The sequence below is a fragment of the Antechinus flavipes genome, chromosome 5 (assembly GCF_016432865.1).
Source record: "Antechinus flavipes isolate AdamAnt ecotype Samford, QLD, Australia chromosome 5, AdamAnt_v2, whole genome shotgun sequence".
Lineage (NCBI taxonomy): Eukaryota > Metazoa > Chordata > Mammalia > Dasyuromorphia > Dasyuridae > Antechinus > Antechinus flavipes.
The window spans coordinates 7229612-7248515 of NC_067402.1; the positions used below are offsets into that span (position 1 = coordinate 7229612).

The following is an 18904-nucleotide window of genomic DNA, read 5'->3' on the forward strand; positions in this document are numbered from 1 at the left end:
TGACGAACTCCTAAGGAACAATTCTACATGCTTTAGAAGCAAATTCCATGGAAACCAAAAGGGCCATCCCAGAAAACTAGACCAAGCACTTTTCCAAGGTTCTTGAAGTACTGAGTAGGTCTGTTACTAGTTAATGGTCATGGATCATGAGAGAGCAGTAAAGACTTCATGCCCAGAGGATGGATGGCAGCCCAGACCATGAATCTACCTCTCTCCCAAGCCTTGTGTTGTAGACAGAGCACCTTGCCACAAATGAGCTCATCTGAACCTCTGGCCACAGGGCAAGTCCTGGCTTTGGGGATTAAAGATCTGGACTCAGTTTATGGCTCTTCGCCCTCCTATCTGTGTAACTCAGGAGAAGTCACTCAACCAACCTCTTCTCCCTCCTTTGTAATATCAGGAGGTTGGACATAACAATATCTTGGGGATCCTCTGGCTTTGTTTCCCCAGTGCTTGGCAAAGTGCCTGATGTGCAATTATTGTCTTTTAATAAATACTTTCACTGACTGACCTCAGAGAAGGGTAGGGGAGGTGCTATTATATCCTTTCTAAAGGGCACAGAATCAAGATCAAGTAGCTTGGGAAATATCAGACAGAGAATTTATAATTCTTTGCACTTTTCTCACAACACATCAGCCATAAAGGAGATAAAAGTGTTATAAATATGAAACATACTATTCATTTTGGAATGAAAAACAATAATTATCTGATTTTGTGTTTTAAAGCAAAATGGAAAGAATATTTCAAGAATCAATTCTTGGAGTAGAACAACTTTTCTTTCTTTTGTTCTTTTTTATTATTAAATAGTTTAGGGGAAAATTTGTAGAATTTGCTTAAGTCATGAGTTTCTTTTTAGTAAATATTTTTCTAACTAAAATGAATCAACTTTGGAAAGGGTTTTTTCCAAGAGCAATGTGATTTTAATTTAGAGAATTGTTTTAAAATGTTTTCTTTTAATTTTTCTTTTTTGAAATTGGTGTATATATATTTTGGTGTGCTTTCATCTAATAAATTTCCTGTGGAGGTAGTAAATGTGTGTTCATTTTATCAGTAGAAATAAAATGAAATAATTACTATTATTATTACTATTTTGTCCAACTCCCATTTTCTCGTCAAGGGAAATTTATAAATTCAAAAAAGAAAATGAAAATCTTATTTCTCAAGTTAATAAATGACAGAAAAATCCAGGGAAAAAGGAAATTGTACTTATATAACACCATTTGTTTTACAAAGTACTTTAGAGAGATCTCATTTTATCTGCTATGATCTTCACAATAATTTTGTGAGGTAGGTGCTGTTATTATCCTCATTTTACAGATAAGGAAACTGAATCACAAAGTGGTTGTGACTTGTCCAGATCATAGCTAATGGGACTAGATTTGAATTCGGGTCTTCTTGACTCCATTCATAGTCAGTGCTGTGACTATGTCCCACCCAGCTGCCTCTAACTATGAGTAGTGTATAATCCATGGGAATTGGGACATCACTAGACAGCAGTTGCTAAAAGGCAAGAAATAGTCTTTTCTGCATGCATCCAGTTCTCTATGGGGTGACATGGGAAGATGCTTCAGTTAAATCTTTTAAATGATAGCTTAAGCAATCCATATCTCTTGAGCACACACTGCACATGCACACAGCATTTGGCTAAATGCTCTAGGGAATAGAAGTTAGACTATGTTATATAACACAAAGCTTAGTTAAACAAGTAGCTTTTTAAAAATAGAATTTATAAGGGGCAGCTAATTGGTGTAGTTGATAGAGCAGCAGCTCTGAAGTCAAGAAGACCAGAGTTCAAATCTGGCCTCAGATACTTACTACTTCCTGGCTATGTTACCCTGGGCAAGTCACTTAGCACCAATTGTCTCAGAAAAAAAAAAAAAAAGGAATTTCTTAAAGTATTATAGTAAGAATAATACATATTTACTATTTATCCTAAAAATCTGTGATTCACTCTTTTGTTAGCATATAGAGGTGAAGGAAGAGTGGATTCAGGTTTGGAGGGTACATGCAGGGAAGGGCTAACCTTTGAGAGACTTTTTTCTTGAAGTTAGTGCCATTAGGTTTGATATAACTTTTGACTCCTCATAGAACCCAGAATTTGATTCATTTATCTTTTCCATTTATTTGTTGGCTTCTTTTTTGTTTGTTTATTATTTTTTTCTGGTTATACTTGTATAATCACTTTTTTATACACATTGCTTTTTGAATTATGTTGGGAGAGAAAAATCAGAACAAAAGGGAAAAACATAAGAGAGAGAAAAAAAAAAAAAAAAGAAGTGACCATAACATGTGTTGATTTACATTCAAGTTCCATAGTTCCTTTTCTGAGTACAGAAGGTATTTTTAATCCAAACTTTATTGGGATTGCCTTGGATCACTGAACTACTGAGATCCAAGTCTTTCACAGTTGATCTTTCCTGGTGCTGTGTACAACATATTGTTGCTTCTGCTTGCTTCTCTCAGCATCACTTCATGTAAATCTTTTCAGGTCTTTCTAAAACCATCTTGTTCATCATTTTTATAGAACAACAATAATCAATTACCTTTATATGCCACAACTTTTTCAGCCATTCTGAATTGATGACATCTTCTCATTTTACAATTCTTCACTACCACAGAGTTGCTACAAACATTTTTGCACATGTCAATCTTTTCCCCCTACTTTATGGTTTCCTTGGGATATAAACCCAGTAGTGGTACAACTTGGTTAAAGAGTATACACCATTTTACAAATCTTTGTGTACAGTTCCATATTGTTCTCTGGAATGATTGGATCAGTTCAAATTTCACCAACAATGCATTAGTGTCCCATTTTCTCACATCCCCTCCAACAGTTGTCATTATCTTTTCCTGTCATCTTAGACAATCTGAGAGATGTGAGGTGGTACCTCAGAGTTGTTTTCATTTGCATTTCTCTAAACAAAAGTGATTTAAAGCAGTTTTTTTCATATGACTATAAATGGCTTTAATTTCATCATCTAAAAACTATTTGTTCATAGCTTTTGACCATTTATCAATTGAGGAATGACCTGTATTCTTATAAATTTGACACAGTTTTTTATACATTTTAGAAATGAGACCTATATCAGAAATACTGGATGTAAAAATGTTTCCCAACTTCTCATTTTTCTTTTAATCTTGTTTCTGTTTTTTTTTTTTTTGTGTGTGTGTGTGTGTGTGTGTGTGTGTATGCAAAAACTTTTTGATTTAACATAATCAAAGTTGTTCATTTTACCACTCATAATGTTCTCTAGTTCTTTTTTGATTATGAATTCCTCTCTTCTTCAAAGATCTGATAAGTAAATTATCTCTTCCTCTCCTAATTTACTTATGTCATCAACTCTTATGCTCAAATCACATACCCATTTTAAACTTATTTTGGTATGAGGTGTGAGATGTAGATCTATGCTGAATTTCTGACCTATTATTTTCCAGTTTTCTCAGTAATTTTTTTTTGTGTGTGAAATAGTGAGTTCTTATCCCAGAAGTCAGAGTTTGGGAGTTGGTCAAATACTACATAACTATAGTCATTGATTATTGTGTCATATGTATCTAACCTATTTTACTGATCTACCACTCTATTTCTTAACCTGTACCAAATGGTTTTGATGACTGCTACTTTATAATATAAGTCTGATACAGCTAGGCTACCATCCTTTGCTTTTTTTTCATTAATTCCCTTGATATTTTTGTTCTTCTGATCAATTTTATAATTTTTTCTAGCTCTATAAAATGATTTTTGTCAGTTTGATTGGTATGGCACAGAACTAGACCAATTTAGATTGAATTGCCATTTTTATTATATTAGCTCATCCTATCCATGAACATTTTTTTCCAGTTGTTTAGTTCTGACTTTATTCATGATATCTTTTGTAATTGTGTCCATATAGTTCCTGAATTTGTCTTGGTAGGTAGACACCCAAATATTTTATTTTGTCTACAGTTATTCTAAATGGAATTTTACTTTCTACTTCTTGCTTCTGGGCTTGTCAGTAACATAGAAATACTGATGATTTGTGCAAGATTATTCTATATTCTGCAACACTGCTAAAGCCATTAGTTGTTTCAAGTAGGTTTTTGGAAAATTTTCTAGGATTCTTCAAATATATCATCATATCATCTTCAAAGAGTGATAGTTTTATTTCCTCATGGCCTATTCTAATTCCTTTAATTTCTTTTTCTTTTTTTATTGCTAAAGGCAACATTTCTTGTATAGTATTTATAATAGTGGTGATAATGGACATGCTTGTTTTACTCCTGATCTGGAAATGCATCCAGCTTCTCTCTATTATCGATAAAGCTTGCAATTGGTTTCAGATATGTGCTGCTTATTATTTTAAGGAAAGCATCCCTTATACCTATATTCTCTAGTGTTGTCAATAGGAGTAGATGCTGTTATTTCTTGGCTTCTAATGCAGTCTTCAATTAGCTGATCTAGAGGTTATGCTAGGATACTTATGGGAAGATGGAAAGCCATACATTCTCTGATGCTTTGAAGTTAATAAGGCCCTACTCTTGTCAATGATGCAGAGGAGATCAAAGCAGAGGTTGAAGAATTTCCTCCTATTCCACACGATTTCTTCAGTGATCTCTGTCCCTTTCTGTGTCTCTCTCTGTCTTTCTACATCTCTTTTCTACCTAATTGATCTGCTCCCACTAAAAAATTCTGAACTCTCTTATTCAAGTGAGATTGATGATTTTCTGCACTTTAGCTAAGTCTCACAGTTCATCTTTAAAATATTGCTATTAATGTGTACAATGTTCTATTGGTGCTACTCACCTTATTTTACATGAGTTCACTTAAGTCTTTTCAAGCTTTTCTGAAATCATGCTGCTTCATCATTTCTTTTTTTTTTTTTAATAACTTTTTATTGACAGAGCCCATGCCCGGGTAATTTTTTTTTACATTATCCCCTGCACTCGCTTCTGTTCTGACTTTTCCCCTCTCTCTTTTTACCCCCCCCCTTTATCATTTCTTATAGCACAATACTATTCTATCTATCTGCCATAGCCTATATCCCAAAGAGATCTTAAAGGAGGGAAAGGGACCACATGTGGGCAAATGTTTGTGACAGCCCTTTTCATAGTGTCAAGAAACTGTAAATGTAGTGGATGCCCTTCAGTTGGAGAATGGCTGAATAAGTTATGGTATATGAACGTTATAGATTATTATTGTTCTCAAGAAATGATCAGAAAGATGGTTTTAGATAAGCCTGGAGAGACTTATATGAATTGACACTAAGTGAAAAGAGCAGAACCAGGAGATTATTGAACACAGCAACATCAATATTATAGGATGATCGATTCTGATGGATGTGCCTCTTTTCAACAATGAAATGATTCAGGCCATTTCCAGTGATCTTGTGATGAAGAGAGCCATCTACACCTAGAGAGGGAATTGAAGGTGGATCACAACATAACATTCTTATTCTTTTTGATACTGTTCACTTGCATTTTATTTTCTTACTCATTTTCTTTCCTTTTTGATCTGATTTTTCTTGTGCAGCAAGAGAATTATATAAATATGTTTACACATATTGGATTTAACATATTGGATTGTTTACTATCAAGGAGAGGGGATGGGGGAAAGAACGGAAAAAATCTGAAACACAAGGCTATGCAAGGGTCATATGTTTTGAAAGTAAAAAGTTTTAAAATAAAAAAAAAAAACATGTACCAAAACTTCTCCTGTTATCCTGTGATTGATGGGTAGCCCCTTAAATTTCCTATCACAAACTTCCTATCACAACAACATAGGTATGTTGTTCTTGTTTACGCCTAGTATGTTATCAAAATGTAGTCTTATCTGAAACAGACTCAGTCAGTGACCAAGAGGTACCACCCTTACGTAGTTGACTAATGCAACCTTAGTCTGTATTATGAGAATGATCAAAAAACAGAGTAGGTCTGCTTTCCTCTTATTTAGAGGCCTGCACTGAGGCCTAATTACGCATTTTTACAAAGATACTTAAAAGCTAAAGAAAACACCTGGATCATGTCTGGAGAAGTCTTCCTAACAATTAGGGCTATCTCCTAATATAATGGGATCCCTCTGGAAGTAATGGATTTCCCCTCACAAACACGAGGAAGTGCTACAAGAGGTTTCTGGTCAGGCATGGTCTGGATAATGTGGCCTAGGAGACCCTTTCCATTGGGTGGATTTTAGTTCGCTACGAGAACCTTGCCATCTTACCGGGAGAAAAATTTTACAAGAACTTCTAATGCGATGTTATTTGTATTACAGAGTCTGATTGACATAGAAGAGGAAGAGACATGGCTGCTAATAGAGCCATCCAGATTGAGTAGATAGTCTGGGTTAATAATGGCATTATAATATGCTGCAAACAGGAATGGATTTCCAGAACTGTGCTTGCAGATGAAAAATAGGCATCCGTACCCCGTAATTTATCCCACATGTCCGCTGCTTTTCTTTTGCAAGTGCATAGGTGGAAGTAAAACTCAATCTTCTGTCAAAAGAGAAGATAACTTGGAAGATGAATGATGGCCCAATATGAATGCAGACTTGGCAAGGAGTAAGGGAGAGACCCTGAGAGCAACAGGGAGAGGTGGAGAACATCTGGGCCAGTTTCCTTTAGCCATTCAGGGAAAAGGTTACATCCCACCCAGTGAGAAGTGACCCTTGAAAAAATGTAACTGATATGGCTTGCCCTATGACATGAGCATGGCGGTGACCTCCGAGGCTTCCTCTCAACGTGTGTTTCTGGTTAGAAGAAGGGAGAGAGCTAGATGTGTCCTGCCAGCAAAGGATGTGAGGTAGAGGAGAGATGCTGAAAAGCCAGGCAGTGATGGGGAACCTGGGGAAAACAGTGTTGGCAATGGGAAACAGGGAGAGGGCCTGCCTGTTCGGGGAAATCTGGGCAGAAAAGGAAGATAAGTGGTTTTCCTCAATTAATATAAATTGAGGCCAGACTTTATCTCTTCCAGTTCTGTATTTTCTTCTGTTAACATAAAGATGATATCACATGATCAAGTGTAATGGAATATGCTTTACAGCTCTTCATAGTCAAGAGAACTGTGCTATAATCTGGCCTCAGGGTGCCTCCATGCCTCAAATTCTCTTCTTCCTAATAACTAACTCACACAAACATTTAGTTCCCCTCAATGCTCACCTCAGGAAAGTTAAAGAAGAAAGACTTTTCTCACCTCCTGAACTGGTAGGCCTTTCCCTTTCACTCTCAAATCATCACCATGTCCTTAGGCCTGAGTTTAAACTCTGAGGGCAGGGACTGTGACCAACATTCACTTTGTCTCTCAAGCATCTCGTATGTTGCCCACAAACATTCTACTTCTTTAATTAGAAACTTTGAATTTCTTCTAACTGAACACAACTTTTTATCATTCCCTCCTCCTGTGTCTTTAACCCTCTTAAATCTCTTCATTTTTTTCTCATTAAGACCCCAGTGGATTCACCTCAATGACTGCTCAGATCATCGGGGATATTCAGATTTTACTTTCCTCCTTTTCCAATCATGATCATCTAACTAAGCTATTTCATAATAATCTCTTTACATTTTCATTGCCTGCCCTGAATTTAAACCCTTTGTTCCTATTTTTCATGCTGATCAACTCTGGATTACTCCTACCATTCTCCTCATCCTCTCCTAACCAAAGGCCGCTATTTCTTTCTCCAGCTCATTTAACAAATGAGGAAACTGAGACAGAGAGGGATAAGTGATTGACCCAAGGTCTCACAGTTAATAAGTATATGAGTCCAGATTTGAACTCAAAAAGATGAGTTTTCAGAACTTGAGGCAGTGTACTCTATCAACAGCACCACCTAGCTCCACTGAATAAGAAAACCCTGAGTTCAAATCTAACTTCTAAAATTTGCTATATGTGTAAACTTCAGTAAATCACTTTCCCCCTCTGTCTATTTCTCATTTGTAAAATGAGCATCATAACAACTACAGTTCCTCCTCGAAGAGTTGATATAAAACTCAAAATAGGATAATGTATTTAAAGCATTTTGCTAAATGAAAGATCAGTTTTTTTATTATTCTTATTATTTAATACCCTTTCATCCCAGGGTCTCTAGCCTCTCTGCCTTCCAGACTCCCTAATACATAGCAGTGTTCTGTTATCTGTGTGTGAAGTCTCCAAGGAAACAGCAAAGAAAGGGAAAAGTTGAATAAAAACCTCCTGGGAGATGAAAAGAGCATTTTTTAGCTAATGTAGGTAGGTTACATGCTTTGTTACCTTTTTTTTTAGTATCAAAGAACTATGGTACATATGTGTTCAATTTTTGATACACATACAATTATTGTCTCTAATATTATATCATTCTTCTTATACTAATGGATAGGGTTCCAAAAGAAATGGTCTTGGGACAAATCTCTATTCTGTTATTTTTCAGATACACTATGTTATAACTGCTGCATAAATGGTTAAAATACTGTCAATGCCTCCATCCCTACTGTTATTGCTAAGTAGCCCTTACAAATCCCAAATATTCTATTCAGTTACTAGCCCAAAGTCAGAGATTGCCAAAATTGTGAATGATTTATTTGTTATTCTCTTTGAATAGTAACCATCTAGAGTTAGCTATATAATCTTGAGTGAACATATTGAAAAAGAATATTAAAGCACAATAAAACTATATATAAATATAAACATATACATTTATATATCTATGTGTATAGATGATCAGAGTCCTTGTCACTGGTCACTTTATTCACCCAAAGTCTTATTTATTCAGTTATTGGTCACAACCTTTGATTTTTGTTTATCTATAAAACCGAGTCCCTGATTGGACCTTTCAAGGGTCATGGTTTTTAATAGTCCATGGCAATGCAGGCTTGTATTTTCCAGGATGCTGCCTGCAGGAGCTCCAGCGAAACAATTCATCAAGTTGTTTAAACAACCCTGGGAAGCGATAAGTCTTCCCCATCCCCAACCCCCAGATATCCACCTGGAAATGGAAGGCCTGGTTTTCCTTGCAGAGAGCACAAAGGCCCAATGTTTCTTAAGAGAGGCAAGTCTAGCCAAGAATGGAACTGAGCCCTGGAAAGCTCACAGGAGAGTCATTTTCTCCTCCCACAAGCCTCAAGGAGGATAAGTTCCTGACAATCACTCGTTACAAAGTAGAAGTAAGAGGATGTACTGGATCTGACTTGTATCAGACAAAATCATAATTGGGAGACAATCCCAACATGCATCCATATTTGCTCAGGAGCCCATTACCTCTTGTTATTTCTCACGATTCCCATCATTGTTTTCTCTTTTTTCTGTTCTCCTTATGATCAGTTAGTTGTTCAGGAGAAATTCCACAAGGGGGCAGGCCTAGGCAAGGGAGAGTGAGGGAAACTCAAACTCCTTTACAAAGAATCTGTTAAAGAGTGTTAAGAGTTGGGTGGGACAGGAAGTGAAATCACCGGCTAAAATAAGATTTGGAGATTATCTGTGGACTCTCTATTCTTGGTCCTGTTCCTGTCTTCCATGTGGAAAAGAGGCACTGAGGAATAATGGATAAAGTGGAAGACTCAAAGTCCTAAAGACCAAGATCCACCTCAGACATATTTGTTGTGTGGACTGGCTGAGGGCTCATATACTCTGAGACTGACCTCTTCCACAATGGAAAGGACCTCCGTGACCATCTACTCCAGTCCCTACACGAAAGAGTCATCGACGTATCGTATCTAGCAAGTGGTGGTCAATCCACATGCCATAACAAGTACCCACTGCTTCCCAAAGGTCCCCATTATAATTGTGGCCATCTCTCATTGTTAGACTATTTTGTCCCCGGGCATAAAGCTTCTTTCCTATTTGTTCCTCTTTACCCTGATGCTCTTCTCAAAGACCCAAACAAAATCATCAAATCTGGCTTTCCCAGGACAGTCCTTCATATATTTGAAGACAAAGTCAAGTGCTGTCATGGCCACTCTCTCCTCTTCCAGCCGAAATGTGCCCAAGTCCTGTAACTGATCTTCAAAGAAGTCACAGAGAAACTTTTGTGATGGAAGAAGTTTCTCCATTTGCATTTGTCCAATTCAACAAAAGTCACAATTCCTTTATTAATTTAGATTTATAAGTGAAGATAAGATCTAACATGTAGTAGTTTGAGCCAAATATCTCAGGCTTAAGTGTTTCACACTGGGAGGTCAGTGTCCTTGAATAGTAATTAACTACATTCAGCTCAGCTTCTCTATCACAGAAAAAGAAGTACTGATTCTGAGCCTGAAAAATGCTCTTTCCATTGTCACCATACAGAAATCAGATAAGCAAAACAAGAATCTTAAATGATAACAATGATTTCTCAAATTAGCTGCTAATTTTTTCAAATTAGTAAAATGGATACATTTAAATAACAAGTGGCTTTATAACACATTATATATATATATATGTATATATAATATTTTCTCTTTTACAAAATGAATTGGGGGGGGGTAATCAGGCTAGAGAATGTTTTCTTCTTTCCAGCTCTAAAAGCTTGAATCTACATGGTATATTTAATTTTACAGAAAAGCTCAAACATTTTTGAGACAAGAAAAAATTTTTAGATGTCTCTTCTTTTTTCTTCCAATGAACATATTCAACATTAGTATTTTTGATAAGAAATATGTTGGTCCCAAAGTGGGCACTGGACAAAACTGGAGGTGAGAAAGGAAAAAAGAAAGGTAAAGAGGAAAAAAGAAAATGGACATTTATTAAGAACCTATTATGTGCTAGAAATTTTACAAAACTTTTAAGTGAAGTATTTTCCCCCATTTTACAGATGAGAAAATTGAAAGAGGGAGAGTACCTCACCCAAGCTCACAAAACTGGTAAGTGTTTGAGTCTGGATTTGAATTCAGGGTTGTTTTTTTTTTTTTTTTAACTCCAGATCTAGTCGTCTACTGGATGCCCTGTAGCTGCATTGGAAGACAGTGCTTATGACCCCCCAAGTGACCCACTTGATAGCTAACTCTGCTTCCTGTGCTACTTGACTAAATTTCAGAGAATCATTCCTCTTTGCCCTCCAATTCTCTGGTTTCTTCCTGTATTCATACAGCTCTGGCTTTCATCTAAATGCCTCAGACATCTGATGAATAACCCAAAATTGATCAATTTTTGCTTTTTCAGGGGAACAACTCTAAGCCACCTCAAGAAATGGATGGACTTTCTAATCTACCTTAGCAAAGTCGAGGCCAAATTCATTCATCTGACCCCTCAAGGCAACCCACAATATTTTCATCAAACAAAGGCTTAATGGATATTCTTCCCAATTCAATATTCTTGTAACGGTTACAAGAAAATTCATGATGAAGATTTAAGTGATGGGAAACATCTCTTCTGGGACTGATCTACTTTGGGGAAGACAATCCCTACAGCCTAAAAAAAAACAAAACAAAACCCTCTCCAGAGCCCTACCTGACTTAAGACCCACTTTTTTCAGTAACCAACTTGATTTTTGAAAGATTTATTACAAAAAGCATAGCAAATGACTTTGTCACGATGCCAAAATAATTAATAATGATAACAATAATAATGGCATTATAAGTTCTTAATGCTTTCTGGATAGTAGCTTTTCAACTTTTGTGATCAGCAAAATACTAATTTTAACCTTCTAGTAAAATCCATGCTGATTATTATGGTATGATGAGTATGTCTCTAAAACAAACTTTTAAGCATGTTTTGCAAAGTCTAAGAGGTGGGAAAATGTCTGGCGGTAGAGGAGGAAAGGGAATGTGCTTCTAATCTGAAGTAGAAGTGATTGATGAAAGTTCTTTTATTAAAACAAAAGTGTATATGACTATGGTTATTGAGCCAAAAGAAATTCAAGAAGCATCTATTCCAAATCCTTTATATTACTTCTGAAGCCAAAGACTTGAGAGTTGAAGGAATATACCCAAGTATCAATAAGTGCATTGAAACCCCGATCCTTTATACCTAATATTCTTCCCCGTACAATGTTAGTAAGTCATAATCACTGACATGTTCCAGTCATTTCCTCTTTTGCAAATGTTAGTTCCTAACATCCAGACAACATTTACATGAAAGCCCAGAAAGCCAAAAACAATGAAATCTAACAAATTATGTTTAGAATCTTAAAAATTGCATTCATTAATAACTCTCAGCCTTTAAATGATTAAGCAAATCAATCCTGAAACTCATCTATCTATGCTAATCAGGATCATACTCTATTTAAAATGTATACTTTTTTTTCTTTTTTATATTGTTTTATTTTTCTGTTTGTATATATATTACCTTTTTACATACATATTTCTTTATGAATCATTTTGAGAGAGAAAAATCAGAACAAAAGAGAAAACAACACAAGTGAGAAAAAAAACACAGAAAAAAGAAGTGAATATGGCATGTGTTGATTTATATTCGATTTTCATAGTTCTCTTTTTGGATGCAGATGACATTTTCTATCCAAAGTTGATTGGGATTGCCTTGGATCACTGAACCACTGAGAAAAACCAAGCCTTTCATAGTTGATCATTGCAGAATCTTGCTGTTATTACGTACAATATATTTCTGATTCTGCTTGTTTCACTCAGCATCAATTCATGTATATCTTTCCATGCCTCTCTAAAATCAGCTAATTCATCATTTTTATAGAAAAATAATATGCCATTACCTTCATATGCCACATTACATTCAGTAATTCTTCAATTGATGAGCATCTACTCATTTTTCAATTCTTTACTACAACAAAAAGAGCTGCTACAAATATTTTTGTACATGCAGGTATTTTTCCCTCCTTTATGATTTCCTTGGGATACAGAGCCAGTAATGACGCTATGTGTAAAAGGATATACTATCCCTTTGGACATAGTTCTGGATTGCCCTCCAGAATGGTTGGATCATTTCACAACTCCACCAACAAAACTTAGTATCCCAGTTTTCCCACTTCCTTTCACCATTTATCATTCTCTTTTTCTGTCATCTAAGTCAATCTAAGAGTTGTGAGGTGGTATCTCAAAATTGTTTTAATTTGCATTTCTCTAATCAATAGTGACTTAGAGCAGTCTTTTTTTCATATTACTATGGATGGTAAAATGTATACTTTTTGAAAATAATGAAAATACCCAAAGACCAACTTCCCCCATTTAGACATTTCTGGAAAGTCATCAAGAGATAATCAATTTTCATTATACAGCAACACAATCTTTAAAAAGCCCTCTAAATACCCAATTTCCTTTAAACCACAGGATAACCCTGTTAAGTAGATCATACAAGCAGCAGCCTTTTCATTTTCAAAATTTTACTTTTGAAAGTAAACATTGCAAAGAACCATGCCCACATCCATACAGTAAGGCACAAAGATAACACTTGAATCCAGATCTGTTAGAGCTCAGATCCAGGACAATTTCCAAAAGATCATCCAAACCTTGGAATCAGGTTTGTCCCTCCACAATGACCTGAAGAAGGCCTGCAAGATGCAGCCAGTTTTATTTAGCCCATTTCATCCCTTTATCTAAAGACAAGAACTAAACTCCTCCTGCCCTCTTTGCATTTCTCAGGAGAGATGACCTCTGGGTAGATCCTTAAAAGATATAGTAGAGATTCTCAGTGATGAAGGTGAGGAAGGAGTTCAGCACAGGGGGAGGCTATAGGCTGGGTTAAAGTTCAGAGATGGAAAGGGCCTGCTGAGTTTGAAGGAATGGGAAACTTGCCCCTGAGTATTTAGTGTTGGCTCCTTTTTCAAATATCTCTTATTTTTAAATCTCTAATTGTATCTTTCAGTAGATAATTAGCTGCTCAAGGACACGGCCTATTTAAAAAAAAAAAAATTTATCTCGGTTTTCCCAGTCGCTAGAACGGTGCCATATAAAACAGAGATATGACAATATTTACACTTCAGCTCCACCATACACAAACACACCTACAACTTCACCCCTCCACACACTTCAATAAACTTAAACAAGTCCAATAGATGGACTTGGAAATCTTCTGTTGGGCTTTTAAAGCTCTTCACCACCTGGACCCTCTCTCTCTTAGTCCTTCTTCTTTTCCAGGTTTTCTTCAACCCCGGGATATGGGGCTCCTAAGCTTTTCCTTGTGTAGATTGTGAGTTCCTTGAGAACCCAAGTTGGTCTTCCCTTTGTATCTCCAGGGCTTAGCTGAAAGGCTGGGTAGGTGATAAATCAATGCTTGTTGACTTGTTTTTACTTTATACAAAGTCAAAGATTAATTAATGCTTAGGGTATTGAATTGAAATGAATAGCAAATTGAGCATATTAACTGGAATGTGAAGCACATGAAGCTCGATACTGTATGATCTCTCTGTGAAAGTCTACTAGAGGCCTTTGAATAACAAGATGTCATGTTTGTATTTCATCCTAGAGACCTAAGAACTCACTAGGATTCTTTAACATAATCCGATCTGACATGGACAGGACTTTGGGGAAGGAAAAAAGGGAGAAAAATGGAGAAATATTTGCGTATGATGTATCTTCCTATCCCTTAGGGTTCAGGGTACCAAAGGGAAGCAAGGGTTTCAATATCTAACCCAAGTCTTTTAGGAAAACAGAAGAGATTGGCTGCAAGAAATCAGTGGTGGGTCATTCCTACTGCACATTCTGTTTCACATGGGGAGGGTGCAGGAATTAGGGGAGTTCCGGCACAATATGGGGCTGACTATCATTAGGACAGAAGAAGCTGGTCCTAATTTTGGTCAAAGGGAAGAAAGGACAATGTCTCCCAAAGGCTTCCAGGCAAATCCAAGGATCCAAAGACTTGTGGTCTTCAGGATGTTGTGTCTGGCCATTCTTGGCTTTGTGTATATGAGTCTGGGCCAGTGACTCCCTGTGGGGCTGTGTTTGTGTGCATATCTCTACCCTGGAAAATGTAGAAAAAAGCCTGGGTATATTAGGAGATCCCATTGGTCCAATATGTTTGTTCTAATTGGCTCAGTATTGAAGATTTCCAAGAAATTTGTCAAAGGGATCAGAAAAACCCCTTCCTCTGGATTTATATCAAATTTTTCATCTTTTGACTCCTAAGTCAACACCGAAAGTTATTTTTAGCTTTTAAAAAGTTAATATGAGATGATGAATACATTTTCCTCCAGAGATAACTCCTAAAATACACCACGAAGGCATTTGTCCCTTGGTTAATGTACATTAATTGACATTGCTTTAAGAAACCATCATTAAAATGCCATACAATATGTACAAAATTATTTCTCAATTTTGCCTGCTAATGGAATGGATCGGGGCCATGAGGGGTTCAAAAAAATAAGCAATCTAAAAAGCTTTTTATTTCATTTTGTAATGTAGAACACTTTACATGGAATAAGTGTTAAATCTAAGCTGTTTTAAACACATTCAGACCAAGCGTAAGCATGCATGTATATACACCCACAAACACACAGACTTCTCTGCTTATTTTCAGCATCCTTTCAGCTCATTCTGCCAGTGAGGGGCCAGGGTCATTACAGTGTGGTTATAGCACGGGCTTATGGATCATGTTGCAGAGGGCTTCTAGGTGATAGAGTGGATACAATTCTGGACCCGAAGTCAGAAAGACTCATCTTTATATATTCAAATTTGGCCACAGACATTAGCAGGGGAAGTCACTTCGGTTTCCTCACCTATAAAAAAAGCTGAATAAGGAAATGGCAAACTACTCTACTATTCTTGGCAAGAAAACTCCAATGGGATCACACAGAGGAAGATATAATTGAAATGGCTGAATAACAACACAGGCAATTTGTATACTGTGGAACAGTGGAAAGAGCCCTGGATCTGGGTTCCAATTCTACCTCAGATACTCCCCTAAGTGTCTTTTGGCAAGTCAATTAAACTTCTCGGTCAAGAAAATTTCAGTCATAAAAATGAATGAGTAGGATTAGGTCAAAAAATTTAAAAGTGGTAGAACTGGAAGAGATAACAGCAAAACATCTTGTCTTACTCATGTAAGAATGAATCCTTCTGATATGTCTCAAGTGTTTGATCATCTCCAAGAATGAGAAACTCTCTACTTCCTTAGGCAACTCATTTCATTTTTCAACAGTTCTCATTGTTCAGAAGTTTTAATTGATATCAAGTTGAAACTGACTTTTGGCAAATTCTACTCACTGTTCAGCCCTTCAGATCTGAAGGGGAAAGGGCCAATTCATCCTCTGGATAACAGATGACCTCTAAAAGTGTTTTCTACTTTAAATCTATGACCTTTCCTATAATACTCTCATTAGAAATAAAGATGCTCAAAACAGATTTTGAACATCGTCCAGACCATTCTGCTAACCATGTCCTTCATATATTCACATTCAATCCATCAATATGTATGAAATACTTCATTTTAGGAATTATGCTAAGCCCAAGGGAAATTATAGTCAATTATACAGGGTCATTTATTAAGAACTTATTATGTGACAAGTATGGTGCTAGGGACCGGATTATTACAGTGAAAAAATAGCAACAAATGTCATTCTTTACCCTTAACAGCCCATCATTTTGTTTTCAACCACTAGGAGCTTTTACTTATGAGATTACCAGATTCTTTCACTTATGATAGACAACAAACAACTGCAAATCAGAAGATTAGGTGCTACCTTTCCACTTCCTCCACTTCTAGACGATAGATATAACCTGGAATTTTACTCAGTCTCTTTATCTAAAAATAAATATAATAAAATTCTTCAATTTGGTGTTAGTGACAAGTCTGACACCTATGTTGCCGAGAGAGGAATATGGCAGGTTCATTATTATGTGCCAGGAAATATGTTTGGATCTGGTGTTTCCTGACTCCCATGATTATAATTTAGGGACACCCATCTCTCCCCTTCCTTATCCATCTTCTATTCAGCTGCCATAATGACCTGCCTAAAATACAGATTATCCATGCTTATACCACCCACTCTAAAATCATCAATGGCTCACTATTGTCTCTGGAGAAAATATAACCCGCTCAACTTGGCTTTCAAAACCTTCTGTTATATAGAGCCAACATACCTTCCCAGGTTGCCTTTCCTTTTACACTCTTTTCTACATACTTCATCCCAGTTCAAATGATCTCTGTTTCCTGTACATAACATTTGTCAATTCATCCCCCGCCATCAGTTCCTTGCACACGTAGGTTTCCATATCTGGAATGTACCACCTCCTGATGTGAACTTCATGGAATTTCTAGTTTTTTTCCAAGTGAACCTGAGTTATTGCCTCTTAGAAAGGCCCCTTCTGATTTTAGTGCTTAACATAAATTACCTTTTGAATTTTAAAAATTCCATTGAATATATTTAGTATTTTATTATTCACGCACCTATTTAACCCTTCCCCTTCTCCCCTTAGAATATAAGTTTTTTATGGGCAAGAAATGTTGATTTTTATCCCTGTATCCCTAGTAAAATGATAGTACTTAATAAATGTGCATAAAATTATTCTAAAATTCATTTCTATTATTTACATACTAACAGAATTTCTTCTTGTGGTCATTTTAATCCTCAACTGTCAGTAAAACACCTGTAAATGTCATATTAATGCTTTTGGGTCTTTGGGACGCTCTTTAGCCAGTGACTAATTGGATAAATTAAATTCAACTTTCTCCTTGGCTACCACTAAGTTTCCATAGCACTCTGATTCACTAATTGGCAATCTCAACTTGAACTTTCCCTCAATTTTCTACACTGAATTTTTGGAAGAAACATAGGTTTACTGAATGCCCAGCATAAATATTATATCAGGAATAAATTCTCTCTTGTGAAAAAGGATTCTTGTTCATAATACCTAAAGATACTGTACATGCTATTCGAGTCTGTGTTAGCCCAGCTGCTGACAGCTGTGTGGATGGGACCATGTGCTTGCATTTAGAGATGGGATATAAAAATCAGCGTAAATGAAAATAAATCATCCTTGAGTCATCCTCTCCCATTCATGAGATGGGGTATAGGGCCAGGTATCTGGCCAAAGGCCATTTAATCTATACTCTATCTCATTTGGATAGTACTCTCCTGTCTGCCAGCAAGAGGCAATGTAATTACTACAAGTCAGGGACGACTCTGCCCCAGGCCTGATTGGAGAGAACATGATGTCACTGAAGGCTTTGTAATAATAAATTAACTTAGTACTTAAGTCTTTCAGACATGGATTGTACCTCCCACATAGAACCTAGGAGTGCCTGGATCTGACTTTCTATTAAAAAAGGACTTGGCTTCTGTGGATCATGAAAATGTTCAGCCTGCCTCCTACACTCTGGTATTTGATGCAAAACAGACATTAGTTTCTCTCTATCACTAAAAGTAAGGAAACAATTTATTTAGCTGAACACATGTTATCACCCCTCCTCCCCCCTTAAGGGAATGCAAGCCTCTTGAGGGGAAGGATGGCTTTGCATTTGTCTTAAAATCTCCAGTGGCTGGCATAGTGCAAACATAATAAATGCTTCATAAAGACCTGTTGAGTTGAGTCCAATGGTCAGTTGTTTTGTTCCAGATGTTTTAATATCAAAGATCCATAATTAAAGTGGTTTCTTATGTCTAATCTGCAGTAAGGAGTCATCCAGCTCTCTGTAAAGTCCAGGAAAAGCTGTATATTAAAAGGTGCATACCCTCCATTTTTAATGTCTGCCAGGTGACAATAGTACATTTGAGCAGGGATCCGGGCAAAGAGAAGAGAAAACTTGTTAAGTCTTTTATTTCTAGCCTATATCAGGTATCATGAATTTAGAATCTACTGAGTGAATTCATGTCGGTATCACAAGATGTGACATCCATTTTCCTTTATCTAAACTTTCTAAAAAAGGAGTTCTAGGGCTCAACAACATCCTAATACTACTCATAAGAAAGTCAGACCATGTCTTTGCTGCCTGACTAAATGAAAAGTATACACTCGTAATTATTACAATATTACATTGTTATATTATATTGCAATATTGTAATTACAATATTAAATATGTGATACAATAATATTGTGTTATAATAGTATCATTGTATGCTGGGGACATTTTTATCATCCTT

The 18904-nt window shown here is 36.4% G+C and overlaps 1 protein-coding gene across 2 annotated transcripts in view; it reads right to left on the reverse strand.

The window, feature by feature from the left end:
* AGMO (alkylglycerol monooxygenase) overlaps nucleotides 1-18904 on the reverse strand; it is a 308250-nt gene that overhangs the window by 64985 nt on the left and 224361 nt on the right. The window contains exon 13 of one of the 2 annotated variants that reach the window (XM_051963386.1): nucleotides 15262-15541. The exons of the other annotated variant lie outside the window; for it this stretch is intronic. Coding sequence (XP_051819346.1) covers nucleotides 15524-15541 — 18 coding nt within the window. The 3' untranslated portion in view covers nucleotides 15262-15523. Of the gene's footprint in view, nucleotides 1-15261; nucleotides 15542-18904 lie in introns of those variants that run through there. 2 annotated transcript variants of the gene reach the window in all.